This window comes from Schistocerca nitens, chromosome 2 (genome assembly GCF_023898315.1).
Source record: "Schistocerca nitens isolate TAMUIC-IGC-003100 chromosome 2, iqSchNite1.1, whole genome shotgun sequence".
NCBI classification, from domain to species: domain Eukaryota; kingdom Metazoa; phylum Arthropoda; class Insecta; order Orthoptera; family Acrididae; genus Schistocerca; species Schistocerca nitens.
Window position 1 is genome coordinate 544,097,906 of NC_064615.1, and position 23,363 is coordinate 544,121,268.

At 44.9% G+C, this 23,363-nt stretch overlaps 1 protein-coding gene across 1 annotated transcript in view; it reads right to left on the reverse strand.

Moving 5' to 3' along the window:
• LOC126236533 (uncharacterized) overlaps positions 1-23,363 on the reverse strand; it is a 94,861-nt gene that overhangs the window by 42,178 nt on the left and 29,320 nt on the right. The window contains exon 3 of the mRNA XM_049945904.1: positions 974-1,146. Within this exon, the coding sequence (XP_049801861.1) occupies positions 974-1,073 (100 nt within the window). The 5' untranslated portion in view covers positions 1,074-1,146. The remainder of the gene's footprint in view (positions 1-973; positions 1,147-23,363) is intronic.

Here is a 23,363-nt window from a genome sequence, read left to right on the forward strand (position 1 = left end):
TGACCATGTATAATAAATACATAAATAAATAAATAAGAGAATCAAAATTGTCGAAATTCGCTGTGGTTTCTAATCCACGTTTACCTTTCCGTAGTAACGCAGGGTCTATTCTTACCTTATCGCAATTTATGTTTCTGATCTATTGGGGTTTGCATTACGTAGCGGATCCATGTACTCTCCGTAGCGTTTGTTTGTCGGCAGGTCTCAATAAACCTCCAGATGTGCTACACAGGGCACCAGATGGCCTCAAATCTCCAGAAACTTCGAAAGAAGCGGACAGCACCTTGTGGATCTTTGCGTGGAAGTTTTGAACACATGCAGCCTAGACCGCATCGCATCGTGTAGCAAGTTTATAGCCCATTCTTGTTCTCCATCTTCATGCAAAGCGTGCTGTGAACACTCCTTTCTTTCCAGACGACAGCCGCCTGGACAAGTCCCTAGCTTGACGATTACTCAGACGTACTACAGCGCATCCACTGGTTCGCTCAATCACGCGATTACAATCTCACAGGAAATGTGACGGCCTGGCGCGTGAAACACAGCGGTCAACATCGTCGCAGTTCGATGTCTGTGTGGGATCTGATGAGTGACTACTGGATGTGACACACCTGGAGAAACTTGAGGACACTCTCTTCCCACTCGAATTCAGCTATCTAGACTACAGGCACTGAACTGCACTGTAGTAGCGTGATCTTGCCTGCGGGCGACTAACTCTTTGTTTGACGTGCTTATCTGGCATCAGCTGAAATTTGTTCTCAGCTTTCGTATTCATTAGTAAGTATAATAAATGCTTTCGTCCGATTCGTTTATTACTTACTTCTAAAATAGTAGTTTTCTATGAATTTTGACACTGTTGTGAGCGCATACACAGTCCTGTCATGCATTATCTCAGGCGAGGTTTTCTTTATGGCATACCTTACTGAGAACGTTGCGCTTTATTTAACAATACCAAACTTATCTAAAAGATACTCACCAATTTTGTTCAAGTGTCGGACAGAAAACTTAATTTGTCGTCGGTAGTAGCACCATCTCCTGACGATTATGGCTCTTGTGATGCGCCGAACAGCGTGCATTAAAGGGGTAAGAATACTGTCCCTCAGATGATCATTTGGCAGCGTTCCCAAGTTCCATTCCCCGTCGTTCAACCTTTCAAAAGAAAATGGAATCAGCTGACGTAATAAATGATAATATGAAACAGGACTGTATTTTCTGGAACAGAATAGAGAAAGCTGAACTGAACTGCCCCTTCCACAGTGTTTATTGTTTGCTCTGAAAGAGTTCCAAGGCATTATGGATTAACCAAGGTATTGGTCTGAGTTATTCCGGTGTAAACTATGAAGGGTATACTAGTCTGTTGACACAGTTTTGTAAACGGAGCAGCCTCTGCTGAAATCAAAAACGCCTGTGCACACATCCAAACTTCTGACAGGACTAGAACATGGTCTAGTACAGGAGTATCATTATAGCCCTGTCTCTTTACACAACATACAGATATTAATACGCAATATATTCCCAGGGTAATGTCTAAATCTGAGAATCAGATCGTTCCACTCGGTGACAATTTGGGCAAGTCTCTCAGGCTACCATGCGCAGCTCTCCGCCATATTTCTCACTGTATATTGCTGGCACCACAGTCACAAGCAATACTTTCCCTACAAGTTCACTTATTGAGGATGTGGCAACATCTCCCTTGTGTCTTTCAGATATAGTAGGGTTTTGAGTATTCGTGACGCGAAAGATCAAACGCCGCAAATTTGTTCAGTTAATGGATTCTGGAACGCTCCACGCTGCCTTTGATTCTCTTGGCGTCTTTGTCTTGTAGGAGCAATACTGGACAGAAGAGATAATCATTGAGTGGGAGTTGACATGTTAGTGCTATTAATGCTCCGCAAGCCATCATTCTGTCTTATTTGTGTGTGCGCTGTTCTACCGTACAGTGGCACCATGTTCTGTAGCTGGGTACGCAAGATAGATTGCATCACTGCGTAGTGTATCTGAATTTTGTCCGCACTTGTTTCCGGGGATGTGGTGTACTAGATTTACTATTGAGCCAATCTCGTTCGATGGCTTCATGACCAAGTTGTTTAGGGAAGTAGGTGTGGGAAACTTTTGATCCGATCTAATAGGATGTGTAAGTTACCGTGTCCCTCTTTCTTCTAGAAATGGAGGGCTATGACCTCTCTTTTACTTGGATTTGGTAGAAGTCTCCATTAGCACTCATTCAATATGATGTCAAATATGGGGACTACGTCGAACCAGAGAGCACTCAACCAGCTCCACACCATCAGTTTGGCTGCTTCGCGTCCATGAAGAACAACACTACACATTCACCAGGACCCTGGTGTGTAAAGAAACTGAGAAAGGGAACACTTCGAACGGAACTTGGTTTACAGTGTCAGATTCCTTTCACCTGGTATTATAGAACTTGTATTGACCCTGGCGATCGTCGTAGAGGAGTGTGGAGGTAACCTGGTCTCATGCTTGCAGTCCCACGGGCTTGGTTTGGGGTGGGGGTGTGGTGGCAGTTATGATTTGAGCTGGTACGATGAATGGATAGGTGATACCTGACTGGTACCGACGGTAATATTAGCGCTACACAGTAGCCTTCAGCTGGTCGTCCAACTCGACACACAAGATTCCAGCGAAGTTTCATCTTTCAAGAGTATACTGCGTGGGAACATAATGGTCTCCTTGTAAACACCTTTCTGCGCGCGAAGGGAATCAAACGAATTGCTTAGCTAGAGGTGTCTGTTAACAGGAAACCTAATTAGTCTACAGTGACGAGCCAAAACCCTATGACCACCTGTCTAATAGGTTTTGGGGCTCTCTCTGGAACGAAACACTTCACCAATTCTACGTATCAGGGAAGGAGCCGTTTTTTGCTAGGTTGTGAAGCGTCCCGGCGTCCAGAGTGTCACTTATTGAACGGACACCTTGAATTGGAGGGGAACATGGTACCCACAGTCCGCGAGCGACCTCCTGAAGCTGGGATCAAGATGCGGGAGCTCGCTGTCATCTCATCCAGGGTGTTGACGTCGTGCTACGCATCGTTCAGGATCTTTGAGCGTAAGACAGCACAGCGCCCGAGGCCCCTTCTCTTATGTAATTGTGAATTTATTGTGTTTATTTCTTTGTATTCTTCAACATCTACATTTGAGGCGTGTCGCCCTACGTAAGCTCATATTTCGGTAGGGGTACTGGTGAGTTACAGTACACCTGTGTACCATTTCATTTCATGTATGTGTTATTTCTATGGAATAAAAAAAAAAATGGTTCAAATGGCTATGAGCACTGTGGGACTTAACATCTCAGGTCATCAGTCCCCTAGAACTTAGAACTACTTAAACCTAACTAACCTAAGGACATCACACACATTCATGCCCGAGGCAGGATTCGAATCCGCGACCGTAGCGGTCGCGCGGCTCCAGACTGAAGCGTCTAGAACCGCTCGGCCACACCGGTCGGCTATGGAATAAAGACGGCTGAAATATTTGGAACCAGATTTCTAGCCTAAGATCACTTAATTTCCGTAAACGACGGGTTGCTGCTTGTGGGCGCAGCTTTGGCGCCTGATAGCGACCCAGATGGATTCCATCAGTCGAGTTTTGTGGCCAAGATGTCAGTGTGAGTTGGCTGTCATGTTCCTCAAAACACTGTGCTACTGTTCTGACTTTGAAACACGAAAAACTATATTGCTCAAAGATCACATCAACATTGGGGATGACGTTAAGCATGAAGCGGTGCAGATGAACCTCAGCTGTCAGTGTGTCTTTGATAACTACTACAGGCCCCATGCAAGCGCAGCAGAATGTATCCCGTAGCATAATAATGTTCCTACCAGCCTGCTTCCGTTGCGCGCTGCACGTTTCGAACCGCCATTCGCGAGGATGAAGGCCTTTTGTGGAGTCAGTCACCGATCTGGTGTAGCAAAAACGTTAGTCATCCGACGAGTCGAAGCGTTTCCATTGATGCAGCGTTCAATCTCGACGATCCCGTGGCCACTGCATCGTAATTGGCGATATCGTTGCGTCAACATGTGATTAACTGGGAGTCGTCTGCTGTGGAGTCCTGTGTTCAGAAATGTGACAAGAATGGTGTGCTCCTAAACACTTGTGCGTCCACCAGCAGTGTGTTCTTTCCGCAGAGATACCACACATCGCCACCTATCCTGATTTACAGAACAGGCAAGCCTCCGAAACCTACGTTCTGTGGAGAGTCGTGGATGTGTTACCACTTATCGTCCAGTGGTAGTTTCACTGTCATTTTTGCACTTTCCATAGGTTCTCACTACAGCAGCACGTGAACCTTCGACCCGCTACGCCTTTTTCGAGATACTCGTTCACAGGCTCTTGGTAATAATAATGTCACCTTTGACAAAGTTGCTCATGTTAATAGATTTCCCCATTTGCGGCCCGTTTCGTCTCTAGAATGACTCCCCATCCGCCTTTGATCCACTTCTATACTTTCCTTACCGTGTCATCTTCCCGCATCGCCAATAGGCGACATCCATCCTCTCGTTGGGCAGTGGCGATAGCGTTTTGGCCTATCAGTGTACTGGGACTGCTCGAAAATTTTAATGCTGCGTTACCGCCTGGATGATCACAGGAAGGCCGCCGTGGAAGAGGTAGAGAGGCAGAAGCTGCTACACCTCGACCACCTCGTGGACAAAACAACAGAGAGGGGAACCCATACGCAGTACACAGCACGGGGTGGGGCAACATGTTAATGAATTTTTTTATGGCAACAGACATCGATTTAACTGACGTTGAAACCGACCTAATTTATTTTGGTTGTTGTTTCGCTCTTCTTTTACGGTGAGGTTGCATTTTTAGTTTCATAAGTCTGATTCTCTCACACTCTGCTCCGTTCGTGTTCCCAGATATAATGGTGGAGCAAAACGTTTTATGATTAGTTTATTTACTACAAGTAACTGTTACCCTAGCTATGACGAATGCTCCCTGTCTGGTGGTTCCAATGCTGTATTCGCAGAGGGCGTGTGGGGGAGTCTTTGTTGGCTACTGACGGAGTTCCAAATGCGTTCTAGATAATGACCAATAGACTCAAATCTGAAGCATCACGAGACAGTTTATGGAATCAATATCTTCACGTAAGAGAATTCAGAAACCTCTGCAGCGCGAAACGCATTCACATTATCTTTCGTGAACAGAAAGTATTGACGAGCTCTGACTAGTTGTACATGAGACGGCGGTACCTCATCTCTGTACCTCTAGAAGTTGAAGCTATTCTGGCGGCCATAATTGAAAACCAGTACGAGGCTTCCCCAAGCAAATGCCCAGCTACCATCAAACGAGTCTCTATCCGAGTTTCTTCATTTTCCAGTATACCAGTTAGTGACTCTTTCTTGCAAGTGGACCGTATCACGAGAGGAATTACTGAAATTTAAGTGGAATGCACCTGTGAAAGAGAAGGCTCCTTTAATTGACGACCTAAAGAACTGCAAACACGCTTGACATATTGTCGACCTGAATCAATACTTTCTCTTGTATTTGAATCATGTTTCTGTTTGTGGCGTGGAACAGATATTTCCTACAATGACAGCTCAGTCTTGAATCTTGTGGAAATCGTTTAGGCCGCAAATTCAGTATACAATTTTATAGGGATTCTATCGGGCCCTGGCACTGTTTTCAATTATAACGATTTCAACTGTTTCCTAACACCACCACACTAACACTATCCATAGCTACTAACTCTATCTATAGCCCTAAGCTTTGGTTTACACCTGTTATGCAATCATCTTTGTCCATCTACATCTACATACACACTCCGTAAGCCACCATACGGTGCTTGGCGAAGGATACCCTATATCACTACTAGTCATTTCCTTTCCTGCTCCGCTCACGAACAGAGCTCTAGCTTCTCGAATGTTCGTGGTCCTTACGCGAAATGTACGTTTGCGGTATTAGAATCGTTCCGCAGTCAGCATCAAACTCCTCTAAATTTTCTCCATAGTGTTCCTCGAAAAGAACATCCCCATTTGAGTTCCCGAAGCATCTCTGTAGTTCTTGCGTGTTGTTCGATGCTACCGGTAACAAGTCTAGCAGCACACTTGTGTACCACTTCCATAATCCAACCAAGTGCGAATACCAAACACTCGAGCAGTACTCAGGAATTGGCTGCACTAGCGTCCTATATGCGGTCTCCTTTACAGATGAATCACACTTTCAGAGAATTATTCCAATCAAACGAAGTCGACAATTTGCCTTCCCTAGCACAGTCCTATGTTCATTCCATTTCATGTCGCTTAACATTACGCCCAGACGTTTAAACGACGCGACTGTGTCACGCAGGACACTACTAATGTTGTATTCGAACATTAAGGTTTTTTCTCCTACTCATCCGCAATAAATTCACGTTTCTCTACATTTAGAGAACAACAACAAATTTTGTCAAAGTCGACCTGTATCCTTCTACAGTCACTGAACTTCGGCACCCACAGCATCATCAACAAAAAACCGTAGATTGGTGCCATCAAACTTCCATTAGGAACTACTAACGATACGCTTGACTCTAATGAACAGCCCCTGTCGGGAACAACATACTGTTTTCTGTTACTTAAGAAGTCATAGAGCCACTCACATGAGAACTTAGGCCAATTCTCATATCTTTGATAAGAGTCTGCAGTGGAACACCGTGTCAAATGCTTTTCTAAAACCGAGACATATGGAGTCTGCCTGACACCATTCACCCGTAGTACGCATATATATTGTGAGAAAAGGGAAAGCTGAGTTTCGCATGACTTTTAGGACATTCATTTTATTCCTTTAGGGGTTTCTTTGCAGAGATTATATACCTTGGACGGTCATTCTCATTATGAGCTGTTCTACTGAGTACTTATGTATTCAGTGAATGGTCAACTATTCCTTCAGAATCGAGTCATAGTTCCTCAACATGCTCCTGTCCTGTGTTGAAAGTTTCAAATTCCTCGTTGAAATACAATACTGCTTTTTTTATCTAGTTTACTGAACATATATAAGTTTCTACTTGTATTATTTGTCCTTTGTAGTTTGGTAATCATTGTTGTCACAACCGCACCATACTCACTGATACCAGATTTTATGTGGACATCCTTAAAGAGGTCAGGTCTCTTAGTTGCCATTTTATCTAGGTGGTCTTCAGAGAAGGCAATTAGTAATGTTTTACAGGGTGTCTTGTCACACCCGTCACTAACAATACGGTACTGTAATTTTCTCAACTGATAGTTGGATCATTAAAGTCTCCAACGATGATTACAGAATTACTGGGTAACTTACAAGTATTTTACTTGATCCTTATAATATGAAACTGTCAGAGGACATGTAGCACTTGCAAATCGAAAGGCATTGAAGAGTATGCTCGGCTTACTCAGAATTTATAGACAATTTATGACAGAATATTTATTCAGGGCGCCTTATTTGAGGACACCTTTAAGGAACAATGTGCCATATGGATGGACAGAGGACTGTCAGCAGGTCTTTGAAGAACTTAAGGGAGCATTGTAAATAATAGGATTTTAAATCAACCTGAATTTTCCAGGCCTGTTTCGTATAGGAGGTAGAAACGTTTCAAATCGAAACAGAAGGTGAAGGGCAAGTGCACAAAACCAAAGCTTTAGCGAGCTGATCTTTGCAACATGGACTGAGCCACCCCTTTAGACACACACTGCACGTAGAACTAACACAGTATGAGCAGACTCTAGCAACACTGCGACACGTAGAAGAGAAAGCAACGCCGAACAGTGTAGGCTCTACCTCGGAACACGTCATTAACTGTGCAGACAAAACAGTGCCTAAGATCAACGACGTAATCTGTGTATTCAGGAATGATCGTCCATCCAGACACAACGATGGCATGTACGCTTGGATGTTAATTTTGTCTCACTACAGATCACACTATCTATCACTACAACGACGCTATGAGCTGAAGGATTGCCACAGTTACTACTTTAATGGTATAAGGGGGCTATGGTAGCTACTGGGATATGTTAATATTGATTATAATAAGGTATCTGGCTCACATGATACGACTAGCGTTATTAGGTTAACTACTACCAAAGCTAACCTCAGTCACGATGAAAAAGTACTATGCACAGGAGTATACGATGGATAGAAATCAGATATTCCAATTTAATACTTGCAGCGATAAACTAAAATCTTCCAGTATATGAACTGACAAGAGGACAGCGAATTTCTATAAGCAACAGCGTAAAAAATTGCGCGACCAACGTACAAAATTAATAAATGCGGGCTGTCTGACCCGCTGATTCCACTTAAATGCATTTCCTATGCAAGCTTCAAAGTATCATGTAAATACATCATCTCAACGTAGCCTTTTTAAGTACGCACATGAATCAAATGAAAACCTTAAATGTTTTTTAAATTTTATTTATTGTGCAGAAGTGGTACACAGTTGTATCACTTTTCAACATAATGTCCCCCACGCTCAATGCAATCCCTCTAGCACTTACAAAGTGCATAAATTTATTTAGAAACAATTCTTTTGGTAGTCCTCGCACCCACATATATACCGCGTGGCATACCTCTTCATCAGAACGGAAGTTCTTTCCTCCCATTGCGTCTTTGAGTGGTCCAACCATATGAAAATCACTTGGGGCAAGGTCTCGTGAGTACGGTGGATGAGAAAGACACTCAAAATGCAGGTCTGTGATTGTTAAAACTGTTGTATGGGCAGTGCGGGGCCTTGCATTGTCATGTTGGAAAAAGACACCTGCTGACAGCAATCCACGTCCCTTTAATTTGATTGCAGGCCGCAGATGATTTTTGGAGATCTGTGTAAGATGCACTGGTGACAGTGGTCCCTCTAGGCATGTAATGCTCCAAAATGGAGCCTTTTTCGTCCCAAAACATATATAGCATAACCTTCCTAGCTGATGGTTCTGTTCGAAACATGTTTGGTTTTGGTGATAAGGAATGGCGCCATTCCTTGCTCGCTCTCTTCGTTTCCGGTTGATGGAAGTGAACCCAGGTTTGGTCCCTCGTAACGATTCTTGCAAGGGAGCCATCATCTTCTCGTTCAAAGCGCCGAAGAAGTTCTTCACAAGCACCAACACGTCGTTCTCTAATTTCAGGAGTCAGCTGCCGTGGCACATAATGCACAATGTGGTGTGCTGACCCATGACTAATCTATAAACATTCCGCAATGTCATTCAGTGTCATTCAGCGGTTTTCCTTCACTATGGCTTCAACTGCTGCAATGTTCTGTGGAGTCACAACTCGTTGTGCCTGACTGGGACGAGGAGCATCTTCCACTGAAGTCACACCATTTGCGAACTTCCTACTCCATTCATAGACTTGCTGCTGTGACAAACATTCGTCGATGAATTTCAATAGGTTTCACACCTTCACCACGCAAAAACCGAATAACAGAACGCTGTTCTTCCCTGGTGCAAATCGCAAGTGGGGCGGCCATCTTTATACTGATACTGCAACGGTATGTGTCCACCTGCACTATGCTGCCACCTACACGCCATTCTGAACGCTGTTTGTAGCACGCTTACCAACTTACAGGATAACGGGCCGAAATTTCGATTTGTTATTACAAATTTAAGGTTTTCATTTGACTCACCCTCGTACTTTTGCGTAAAAGTAAGTATACTTTCAACTTGCAAAGACTTAATTTAATTTTTACCTATCCGTCATTGCTAGTCAACGATGACGTCTGTATGTAGCGACTCGCTACAAAAAGATCATTGCTTAAATCGAATTATAACGTCTTAATAATGTCTAAAAAACCTCAGCCTTTACGTACTAAATGAAATGTCCTTCTCATAAGTATTGTCTTTCATAAAGCGTAAATTCACTTCATCTTTGCTTGAATCATTAATATCTTTCCTCACGTTGCACATTAATGAATGTAAGTTATTATTCCAGTTTCCTTGAGGGTTAAGATTTTCGAAATTTACTTCGACACAACGCCACCGGTTTTCTCTACGTATCTGTTACTTGTATTTAATTAATGCTTTGGTATATAGGTAAATTAATCATCTGCTTTAATAGCGAACTTTACTTTCAAATATCTTACTAGTAAGAATTCGATTATAAATTATATTCGGGGACCCGTTTTAATAGTTTAAGACAGAAAATCCCTGTCTTTATTGCCTGTCTTTATTTCGAATACCGGTATGTCAACATATTTTGTTACGAGTGCTGGTTAACTAAACTCCAGGAAGCGAAACGTAAAAATGAAAAAGAAAATTAAACGAGGAACCTGAGAGTCACAGCCACTTTTATACTGTGTGTACTTTAAATGGGAAACAAATCTTAACCACTTCAGGTGTTGACTTTCCGCGAAGCCACTAATATTTAAATACTTAATCACGCAGCACTCTTTAGATAGAGAAAGAGACAATGAAAGTATCCTTGATAAAATGGTTCTTTCTTTGTCCTTTAGGGACCTTGCGAAAAGCTACTAAGTCGATACCTCGTATGCAAATCTCCGACAACTTCCCATTAACAATGTAGGACTTCCGCTCTCCCCACAACAACAATCAGGCTTTCAGCGTATCTCTAGAGGAATTTTCAGTATTTATTACAATAAATTATCCTCACTGTGGAGTCACAAAATACGCCCTAAGACATAATCGGAAAGGCCCTATTCCTAAGTGCTTTCTTTCTACTCCATAACCACAGTACACCAACGTAACGCCGCTGTTCCCTTAGCGCGTGCTATAATCCACCTCTCAAACTTAAATAATGACTTCGCGTGATAACGTCTATCCTCTTTCATACACCAACAGAAAATCTCCCACTTAATGAGACACTGTACGCCTAAAAACATTTGGCTGTCAAGCAATCCAACGTTCAGCCACTGCGTCAGCTCAAAATTAACAAACAGGAGAAACTTATCTCAGACTTCAATTAATCTTAGCCTCTACTGCCACTTCTCACAAAATTCTACGTTTCAGCACCAATTTATCTTCTGCTTTTCCCTCCACACTGTGAGCTTAAAGTCCATCTGAATCGGCGAAACAGTTACTTTCTCCAACAAACCAAAAATATTTTCAGAGTATCTACCTAAACATCTTAAGAATTGGTTTGAACTCTCCTTAGTCTAAACCCTGTAGCAGACTAACTTCCTCTCATTGCAACTCGATCAGCGAGGTTAACTCTTGAGACCATCTCTAGAGAATAACTCTTGGGACACTAACGAAGATTCTTAAGGGACAAACCAAGAAGCATGTACGAAGAACAAATATATCACGCCGATTCTCTCGTTAGCAGTAGGTATTTCTTCTTAGCAGACGTAATCTTGTAGAGGCCAGCTACTCCGTAGCTGTAATCTTTGCCACACGGCGCGACTCTGCAATAGGCTGGGCTTGGTAAGCTCACTAACTTGACTGGAATCCGCTCTTCAAGCACACCAGGAAACAGAGTATACAACATTTTAAAACATCCCCATGTAAGGAAACTTTACAATCTCATAAATAAACTCCCAATTCTTCCAGAAACAGTCAACTCCGATGATAAGATGAGGCGATAACACCCTGTACTGCGCTTTAAGTACGGCGCCTTATAAACGGACCAAAAAGAACTAAGGTATCTGTGAACTGGAAGGTCTATTAATCATATCTGGACTACAAGTGTCTCAACATTGTGTCCACAGTGTCTGTTATGGTGTCTCGTCTGAAGGTAATCTTCTCGGTTTTCAAGCCCACTTCACTCGAATAAAATTGTGGAGTTTTCGACTACTTTCTCCGCCATCGTAGTCAGGAATAAAAGCACTGATGCCGGACAGTTCCAATAAAATTTTCGAACTTTCGATGGCGTACATAGTCTTCGAGAGCTCTAGAGTTTTATTCGAGTTGACGCGGCTTGAAAACGGAGTTGATTTTTATCTGTTTGAACATTGCTAACTACATAAGATCTTCTCGATTTTCAAGCCACGTCAGTTCGAAGAAAATGCTCCAGCTCTCGGTGGCCCTCTCCGTCATCGTTGAGACGAGTAAAACCACTAGCTGCCGGGGCTGGCTGGCACTGATTTCTGCTTACTCGGCTACGACTGCGGCCTCTGGCAGCTGTCAGAGGAAGCCGAAAAGACGGGTGCGCGGAGGGTGTGTTGGGCAGATCACAGCAGCTCCGGCCAGCCCCTGTAGCGAGTTGTGTCGGGCGGCGCGAGGGATCGGAGCAGCCCCTGAAACTGCCGCTCCCGCCTCCCAACATGCGTGAAGCATCCGCCATTGCTCCGTTTCGACATCCAAAGCCCACCCCTTGCACACTGCTCATTGTGTGCCCTGGTCTCTGTAGAAAATCTCAGCCGCCTCTTTTATACCGGGATCCCAGTGCGATGACGCAGGAGCCAAGACTGTTGTATTCGAACTATATTTTGTGTCCACTTTCCAGGCAGTGCTCTGGTATAGTGACTTGTCGAGCTCCCTTTGTTTAATATGTCGCTTGTGCTCCGTACAACACTCTGCAACTTTGCGAACTGTCTTACCCATATACACTCCTGGAAATGGAAAAAAGAACACATTGACACCGGTGTGTCAGACCCACCATACTTGCTCCGGACACTGCGAGAGGGCTGTACAAGCAATGATCACACGCACGGCACAGCGGACACACCAGGAACCGCGGTGTTGGCCGTCGAATGGCGCTAGCTGCGCAGCATTTGTGCACCGCCGCCGTCAGTGGCAGCCAGTTTGCCGTGGCATACGGAGCTCCATCGCAGTCTTTAACACTGGTAGCATGCCGCGACAGCGTGGACGTGAACCGTATGTGCAGTTGACGGACTTTGAGCGAGGGCGTATAGTGGGCATGCGGGAGGCCGGGTGGACGTACCGCCGAATTGCTCAACACGTGGGGCGTGAGGTCTCCACAGTACATCGATGTTGTCGCCAGTGGTCGGCGGAAGGTGCACGTGCCCGTCGACCTGGGACCGGACCGCAGCGACGCACGGATGCACGCCAAGACCGTAGGATCCTACGCAGTGCCGTAGGGGACCGCACCGCCACTTCCCAGCAAATTAGGGACACTGTTGCTCCTGGGGTATCGGCGAGGACCATTCGCAACCGTCTCCATGAAGCTGGGCTACGGTCCCGCACACCGTTAGGCCGTCTTCCGCTCACGCCCCAACATCGTGCAGCCCGCCTCCAGTGGTGTCGCGACAGGCGTGAATGGAGGGACGAATGGAGACGTGTCGTCTTCAGCGATGAGAGTCGCTTCTGCCTTGGTGCCAATGATGGTCGTATGCGTGTTTGGCGCCGTGCAGGTGAGCGCCACAATCAGGACTGCATACGACCGAGGCACACAGGGCCAACACCCGGCATCATGGTGTGGGGAGCGATCTCCTACACTGGCCGTACACCACTGGTGATCGTCGAGGGGACACTGAATAGTGCACGGTACATCCAAACCGTCATCGAACCCATCGTTCTACCATTCCTAGACCGGCAAGGGAACTTGCTGTTCCAACAGGACAATGCACGTCCGCATGTATCCCGTGCCACCCAACGTGCTCTAGAAGGTGTAAGTCAACTACCCTGGCCAGCAAGATCTCCGGATCTGTCCCCCATTGAGCATGTTTGGGACTGGATGAAGCGTCGTCTCACGCGGTCTGCACGTCCAGCACGAACGCTGGTCCAGCTGAGGCGCCAGGTGGAAATGGCATGGCAAGCCGTTCCACAGGACTACATCCAGCATCTCTACGATCGTCTCCATGGGAGAATAGCAGCCTGCATTGCTGCGAAAGGTGGATATACACTGTACTAGAGCCGACATTGTGCATGCTCTGTTGCCTGTGTCTATGTGCCTGTGGTTCTGTCAGTGTGATCATATGATGTAGGTGACCCCAGGAATGTGTCAATAAAGTTTCCCCTTCCTGGGACAATGAATTCACGGTGTTCTTATTTCAATTTCCAGGAGTGTAGATGTTACAGCATTCACGTCGGACACCATACACACCGGGCATAGGAAGAGCTATGTCGTCTTTAACAGGGCGAAGCCTATATCGCACCTCGGAGGCGGGCCAGAACACTGGTCTCAGTCCACGTCTCCGCATCACACACTCTAACTCGCTGCTTGTTGCCCCACAGTGTGGCAGGAAAGCAGCCGGCTTGACGTCTTCAACAGATTCACAAGGCGTCCTTCTTCGATGGCACCTGAATGCGTCTGTGATCTCTCTCTTGCTGTAACCACTGTCTCTGAACACGTCTCTCACTGAAGGTGTTGTCGTCAGAAACAACTTTTGGTCCGTGTATTAACGTGATCAAGGCCGCTATCCTGTGTACATGGTAGTGAAAACTATCGGCCTTCAAGTACCGGCGAGTGTGCGTTGATGTCCTGTCCACTGATCAGCCTCGAAACGCGCAAGCAATTCGGCGCAGATGGTCACCCGTTGCTGCTTAGGCTGGCCGCAAGATGAGACGCAGGTCCGTGAGGTGACGCAGGTTGACTCACGGTGAGTTTTTGCGAACCACACAACTGAATGGTCCTGCGCACATTAGAGCGCAGCGTGACGTGACGCAGTTCCTGCGCTTGGTGACCCTGCAGACCGCAGTCTCCTGTATGCAGTTTACTGCGAGGCTCACGGTGGTTGTGGCTGTTGGTAGTTCGAAATGAAGGAAAAGCTAATTGAAGCCGTACGTGTTTGCAAAGTTCTGTATGATACAAGCCGTGAAGATTACTTGAAAACGAAGCTGAAAGCTGAGGAGTGGGAGGAAGTGGCCAAGGAAATGGACATACGAAATGGTACGTTGCATTGATGAGACTATGCACTTCTTGGAATTGATCACGGTTTAATCTAAAATAGTTCGTGAATTTTTCTTCATCAAATTCCTTGGTTAAAGCGAATTCCCCATGACTTAGTCTGTTTTCATGTACGCACTTTTTTCTGCTTTTTGTTTCATCAAAGCGATGTATCACACCGTTTCGAACTCAAACTCAGAATCGGATATCTATTAACATAGCAGAAGTAGTCGCCATCTCTGCCAGAGCCAAAGTTCCTCAGCAAACTTCGTATTGAAATTGCGATCCAACTTGCGATGATTGTCGCCGTGACTCACGCTGCCGTGAGGAACTTGGCGTGAGCCCCCCTGCGTCACCTCACGGGCCAGCGTCTCATCTTGCGGCCCGCCTAAATGGTCTCCTGCTGGGCGGCGAAAAACCCGAGTGAGCGCACATCTTCGAGTGCCCCGACTGGTGGCCGTGTGTGTCAACACCACCGAGACGTGGTCCGTCCATCACCTCAAATAAAAGCGTCAGTGGGTACCAACACTGTAGGAGTCACAGCTGTATGCGACCAGCCGGCACGCGGGAAATCAGAAAAATTTGCGCTATCTTGTTGCGAAGGTGACAGACGCCTCGCCCAACGACTCAATGTATAGCGCCGTTAACAATCGGAACTTAACGAAACTGCAGGGGCTGAAGCGGGAATATTCCACGATTTCCCACAATAAATTCTACATTCGTCAACCGAAACGGGCCGAGGTTGCATTACTGAAAAGTAATCTGTTTGTCAAATGCAGAATCATTTTTTCTGAAGAGAAGTTAAAAATGGAAATTTGATAGAAAAAACTTATTTTAGGAAAATTAGTAAAACGATTTCGATGTATTGCTACAAGTCCAAAGTGTTAGAAATCCGATCTAACACTGTAAAAGTGTGTAATGTTTCGCAACTATTTAGTTACAACAGTCTGATTGGTACTGAATTTCGTTAGGACACTAGTGTTATTCTGAGTTGGTTTGTTTGGTTAAGATAGGGATTTAGTAATAATCATGGAGTTATATGATCCTCAAATGCACTTAAAAATAGCTTTATGTCCACAAACGGTGTGTGACGTAGCAGATTATTTCGAGTAGATGGGATGGAGAGCACTGTGCAGCTGACGCTTTGCGCTCTGTTTGTTAACCTGCCTGGCCTACTATCGAAATGTGTGTTCTCGCACCATATGACTCTGAAGGAAATATTATTAACGTATCTTAGAATTATTTAACACTCCTCATACAGTCTCGCTCTGCTACTACAGCTATACTGTTAAAACCTCTGACCATTATATACAGTACTTTAGGAGATTTAAAGTTTTATCTAAAAATACCGACATAACTTTTCTTGTACTACGAAACATAGTTACGGATTGTAATGTAATGCAGTTTCGAGGCGTCACTTCAGCTACGAGTAATAACAGAATTGGACCCTAAACGTACGGAACGTTATGGAAACAAAGGAAAACAAGCACGTCATGTATCTCTTTGCAAACTTGTGAAGAGTTTGTATCAATTCTGTCAGAAAGGATGGTGAAATTATTGTAGATGAAGTGAAGGAAACTATTTTTCCACCATTTTAGACTGCATCCCGGTATTAAACACGTGAATCAGCTATTTTTTGTTATAAGTTATTTATCGAATTTTCTATTGAAATATCTGTTCTGTCCCAAATTTAGGGCACAAGGCATAAGAATTAGCTGACTAAACTGATTTTAAAAAATATTATTTCGGAATTCACTTTTTCTGCTGTCAGTCACATGTTGATGCAAGCATTATGGCTGGTACTTACCCTGGTCTCCAAGCTGGAACTAAAAAAAATCTGCCCTCTTTCTGTGTATATTCCGTGTGCAGCCCACTCTCTTTGCTTGGTACGACCGTGAGCAGCTGGAGTGTTACCTTCCAGTGACATCATTTTTCCATTTCTTTCCACAATTTTACTTGTACACTCTTTTCTCAGCTTCAACGAGCCGTTGGGTTATTTCGCAGTCAAAGTTAAGTAGTTCCGTCTCCGTAAAAAGATCTTCACAAACAAGCTGGTCAATGTTAAATGGGTAGAAATTATACCAGGTTTGAAACTCATTGAAGATGATGGCACTCAAAAGGCAGGACAACTGTTGTAAGCAAATTGCTACAAACTGTTGATATCGACATTTAGATCGATTACAGTCGTGCCATTCTTTGTTGAATACGTTCGAGAGAATCGTCCTATGTGTGAAAGGTATGAAAATACTGCCATCGAAATGAGTAAAATAAATATGTAAAAAAAAAAAACTGCAGAAAAGGAAAAGCTAAGAAACGGACGTAACAGTGAAGGAAAGCGAAATTATCGGGTGAATACATTTCCGGCTATTATCAACAGAACTACGTCCGAACTGGGAAAAAGAAAAAAAAGAATCTTTGGAAGAGTTGTACATCAATTGTAAGTTCCTGAGTAATTATTGGATCAAATGGCTCTAAGCACTACGGGACTTAACATCTGAGGTCATCAGTCCCCTAGACTTAGAACTACTTAAACCTAACTAATGTAAGGACATCATACACATCCATGCCCGAGGCAGGATTCGAAGCTACGACCGTAGCAGCAGCGCGGTTCCGGACTGAAACGCCTAGAACCGCTCGGCTGCATCGATCGGCGTAGTAATTCTTGGACGAGACAACACTGAACTATAGAAATGTGCTATAAAACTGCAGAAGAATTACAAAGACGACTTGGAAGAGTATTTTAGTGATGAGGTTATTCATTTTAAAGTATATGTAAAGATTAATGGAATAAAAACTTCTTTCCTAAGTACTCTGTATAGAAGGTTGCATGAAAACAAGTTTGACATCTGTTTCTAAATTGGAGATTGCACTACGAATATATTTATCAGCTGCTACAAACAATTGTTCGCTGACTGCCCTTCCACACACCTGAAAAGACTCATTTGTTATTTGCGGTCATCCATTACGCAGGATTGAGTCAACAGTGTTGAAATCTTCTCTATGAACTCTTACGTAACGCAGCAACTATATTGTGAAGATGTGTTCGAGGAATTTACTACAGGGGAAGCACTCTTTGCTGATGTGAATGTACTGGGTTCAATAGGCATGTATTTATTGTTGTTATTATTATTATTATTATTACGAGGGGCGTTCTGTAAATAATGCAACGCATTTTTATAGTGGCTAATGCAGATTTTTTTGTGGAACAGCGTGAGTATTCTCGTTTCTAGTTACATGTTACAACAGATGGCGGCGCTATACGTAGCCTTGAAAATTGAGTATATAACGGAGGTGCGTTCCAAGCAGAGAGTTGTCGCTGGGTTTCTTTTGGCGGAAAACCAAAGACGCTTGCTCTATGTCTACTGATACCAGGCAGTGGACAAAAGCACAGTGAGACGGTGAGTCGTTGGGCGAGGCACCAGTTATCTTAGCAACAAGGTCGAGCAAACCAGTCCGAACTCCCGCGTGCTGGAACAGTGTACACAGCTGTGACTGCTATAATGTTGGAACCTGCGGACTCTCTCATCTGAGGTGAGGGACGGAAACACTTGCCAGCCGTGGTGGCCGAGCGGTTCTAGGCGCTACAGTCTGGAACCGCGCGACCGCTACTGTCGCAGGTTCGAATCCTGCCTCGGGCGTGAGTGTGTGAGATGTCCTTAGGTTTGTTAGGTTTAAGTAGTTCTATGTCCTAGGGGACTGATGACCTCAGAAGTTAAGTCCCATAGTGCTCAGAGCCATTTGAACCATTTGAACGGAAACACTTCGCTGCACAACTGCACTTCTTTGTTGGCAGTGCGGACTCACTCGTCCACTCGTTGGGGTAGGAGGTGTGTTCCCACTGGGTTCCTAGCCACGTAACAGAAGTCCGTAAAGAGCACCGCAGGACCGTCTGTGAGGAATTGCCTCCACGGTACGATCCTGATCGTGACAATTCTTCATCGAACATCGTTATACGTGATGAAATGTGTGATCATCACTTCGATCCGGCAACAAAACAGCAATCCATGGAGCGGCGCCACCCATCTCTCTTCAGATCAAAAAGTTCAAAGCCGTCCCCTCAGCCGGTAAAGTGATGGCGACTGTCTTTTGGGACTCTGAAGGGGTTATTCTTTTTTCCTTTCTGATAGTACAACGATCATCTCCTAAGTGTAGTAAGCTACCCTCAGGAAAGTAAAGAAACGATATCAGCGCGTTCGTCGTCACAAGAATGCAAAAGGGCTTTTCCTTCTCCATGACAATGCAAGGCCTCACACGAGTCTGCGCACCCGAGAGGAGCTCACAAAACTTCACTGGAGTGTTCTTCCTCAACCACGCTGAAGCCCGGATCTCGCCCCTTCTGACTTCCTTATGTTTGGCTGAGTGAAGCATGCACTCGGGGACCGATTACCTCGTAGTTTGGTCCCTTCTATGGCCTTTAAACCAACCAACCATGCACTCTGCGGGCTGGAGTATGTGCATGATGGGAACGTTATTGATACAGCGAGACGTGGGCTCCAGTGTGGACTAGTAGAGTGATACCACGCGAGCTTACAGGCCCTGCCAGTTAGGCGGCGTTATGTCTTCGTATTGAACGGAGAGTATGTTGAATCATAGGGTTTTGTACACAGAAGAGTGGAGGATAATATGGTGTATTGGAATAGTGAATAAAACCAACCCACTTTCATAAAAAAAAAACATTGCATTGCTTAGTGAACGCCACTCGTATTATTAGCACCAGCAGTAACTATAGAAGTCAATTACGAACAGATGTAATTTGTTTGATGGTACATTTATGTCGAAATCTGGGTCAGAAAGCTTTTTCTCTGCCTGGGAACGGCAAATATCTAAATAATCCCGTGTCACACAGTCACGTGACCCTCGACTGCAGTCGTCAGTCATGACAATGTGGATGTAATCGCTTCGTGGATGTGTCAGTTGCTCGTATCTTTAGTATCTCCGCATCGACCCATCTCAGTCGTGTTGATGATTGTGATGTATCGAGGCGGAGATATTAAAGAATGGAAGAAAGCGGGTATTGTGTTTCAAAGTGCCTATGACTGTACCGTGAAAGTAGTTACCGATTTTTTGATGTATCAACGTGGACCGTCCAACATGTGTGTAAGGAGTGGTGTACCAGTAGCAACCACTTGACGCTGCGTAACGGCAGTGGTCGTAAAAAGATCGTAACCGGCAGATGGCGAGACGACTGACACTCCTGGTCAATGGCAGTGGGTTTCAAACACGACATGAACTGTGCTGTCATAGAAAGCAGGGCGATCTCAACCATTTTCCGGGCTATCATCACGAACACCGGAAACTTTGAGTCGGATGGCTAGAGAAATGCCGTTGCTCGCAGTTGCACAGATAAGATACTCATCTTCAGTGGGCTAGTCAACACAGGCAGCGAGCTGCAGCTGTGGGGAGGCATTTAGCGTGAACCGATATGTCGCTATTTCAGCTCGTCTGAAATGATGCAAGGCGCCCAGCACACCGACGGCCATGAGAGAGGTTTACCCTGCTGTGTGCAGAGGACGAAGCTCAGGTCCGAAGTGGTTCTGTGATTATTTTTTTTTTGGGGGGGGGGGGGGGGGAATTTTTCCTACCGCCATTTGGACCAGCTGTTTCAGGTTACCGTGGACATGAACCACGAATTCCGTTTCATCATCCTCGGTCACCAAGCGTTCCCCTTTCTCCTATATTTTTGTGATAAGTATGCTGTGGACACTCTCATCTTACAAGATTAAAGAAGCAGCCATGTCTATAGGGCTGCACGCACACATTCCTGGTCTGACAAAAACTGTCAACCCACCACACCTTGAGTGGCCCGCTGAATCACCCGATCATTATCTCGTGCAAAACATCTGGGACTAGTTTTACCACTGGGTGAAATGAAGCAACGAAGAAACTGCAAATTACAGAGTGGCAATTTTACCGAATAATCGTCAGCGGGTTACTTCCGCTGTGTATTATGGGACTGAAGAAACTTGTGGAGTTTCTTGCCCGCACAATGGAGGCTAAAGGCGGTGTCTATAACTACATCTAAATCCATACTCTGCAAGCCACCGTGTGGTGCTGGGAGGAGGGTACCCTGTAGCACCACTAGTCATTTCCTTTTCTGTTCCACTCGCAAGCAGAGCGAGGGAAAATCGACTATCTGTATGCCTCTGTACGAGCCGTAATCTCTGTGATCTTATCTTCATAGCCCTTCCGTGAAATGACTTTGGCGACAGTAGAAACATTCGGCAGTCAGCCTCAAATTCCTGTTCTCTAAATTTTCTGAAGAGTGTTCCTTGAAAAGAACGTCATCTTCCCTCCAGTGATTCCCATTTGTCTTTACGAACTGTCTCCATAATACTTGCATGTTGTTAGAACCTACCAGTAACAAATCTAGCTGCCGGCTTCTCAATTGCTTCCATGTCTTCCTTTAAACTGACCTGCTGCAGATCCCAAACACTCGAACAGTCTTAACAACGACTTGCACTGGTGTGCTATATGCAGTCTCTTTTACAGATGAACCACACTTCCTTAAAATTCTCCCAATAAACCACCTTCCCTACTACAGTCCTTATATGCTCATCCCATTTCATTTTGGTTTGCCACGCTACACCTAGATGTTTATTCACCATGACTGTGTCAAGCAGCACACTACTAATACTGTAGTCGAACATTATGGGTTTGTTTTTCCTATTTATCTGCATTAACTCACATTTTTCTACGTGTAGAGATGGCTGCCGTTCATCACAATAACTCCAAATTTTGGCTTACTCATCTTGTATCCAGACCTTCCCATACACCACAGCATCATCAGAAAACAGCGGCAGGCTGCTGCTTACCCTGTCCGTCAGATGATTTATGTATATAGAAGATAGCAGCTGTTACCTCACACTTCCCTGGGGCACACCTGACGATACCTTCGTCTCTTATGAACACTCACCGTCGAGAACAACATACTGGGTCTTTTTACTTAAGAACTCTTCTAGCCACTCACCTATCTGGGAACCTAGTCCGTATACTAGTACCTTCGTTAACAGTCGGCAGTGTGGCACCGTGTCAAGTGCGTTTCGAAAATCTAGGCATATGGAATCCGTCTGATGCCCTTCATCAAAGGTTCGGAGGATCTCACGTGAGAAAAGGGCAAGCTGAGTTTCGCATGATCATGGATCCTGCAGCAAACCTTTGTTAAAGATAATGGCCTGAAATTTTTCGGGTTCGTTCTTTTATCCTTCTTAAACGGGACATTTCATAAATAATACAGAGGTTGGTATTACTGCGGATTGTTTGATGCAACAACAACAAGAATTACGTCAAATTTAATTGGTAGCTTGAGGAAGAAGCACAGTTTTTGTTTTTTCGGTGTGTACTCTGATCTGAAATTGACGAGATGTAGAAATGGACCACGTGGGGGGCCTTCGGTAATGTGACTGTTGAAGACCAGACGTCATACATCAAGATCCACAGTGCGTTAAGTGAAGTTTGTGGTGAGTTTACAGTGCACCCCTGTACAGTTTCTTTTTGCGTTAATGGTTTCAGTGGAGGTCGTATGAGCGTAGACGACAATCCAGAACTCAGAGGGCCAAAAACGTCAACAGAAGAACGAAGTGCGGAACTTGGGGCAGACGCTCTTGAAGAAGATAGCTGTACGACTTGTGAGGAACTCTCTGAAGCCACAATAATTCCCCCGAATTCGATGTTCCGTATTCTTGTTCAAATGGCTCTGAGCACTATGGGACTTAACATCTATGGTCATCAGTTGGTTGGTTGGTTTTTGGGGGAAGAGACCAAACAGCGAGGTCATCGGTCTCATCGGATTAGGGAAGGAAGTCGGCCGTGCCCTTTCAGAGGAACCATCCCGGCATTTGCCTTGAGCGATTTAGGGAAATCACGGAAAACCTAAATCAGGATGGCCGGACGCGGGATTGAACCGTCGTCCTCCCGAATGCGAGTCCAGTGTGCTAACCACTGCGCCATCTATGGTCATCAGTCCCCTAGAACTTGGAACTACTTAAACCTAACTAACCTAAGAACATCACACCGGATTCTGGGAAATGGTTTGTAGGAGAGAAAACTTTCTGTGATTTGGGTCCCACACTGATTGCTGAAGAGAAGCATAAACGTCTGGACATTACAACATTGCTCAAACAACGGCTCGACCGTGAAGGTCAACGTTTCGTGTGTCGAACTGTCTCTGTTGATGAAACCGGAGGAGAAATGACAGTCCAATGAGTGGAAACCTTCCGAATCTCTTGTTCCAAATAATTTTCGACGCGTTCAGCCAAAACTCAGGCAAGTGATGATTTTTACTTATGATCACAAGGAATCGTCATGACTGATGCAGTCCCATGTGACAGCAGTGTATTATCTTAAATTAATGCAAAACGTGAGCATAAAAATGCACAAAACCCGTCGTCAGTTGCTCAAGGCTACGCCGCTCATTCTCCATGACGATACTCGCTAGCCCAAAAACTGCACAAATACGAATGGAAATCTTTGCAACAGTCTCCCTACAGCCCGGACAAGAATCGACCAGACTTCTAATTGTTGCGGACGCTGAAAAGACATACATGGACGTCGTTATCTTTCTCTGTAACAGATTCCTACCACCGTTACTCAACCCATTCGATAGACGAAAGGAAGTGATGTCGTGGATGGAATAATAGGGCTTCTGAGATGTTGGGGTTCAGTTAT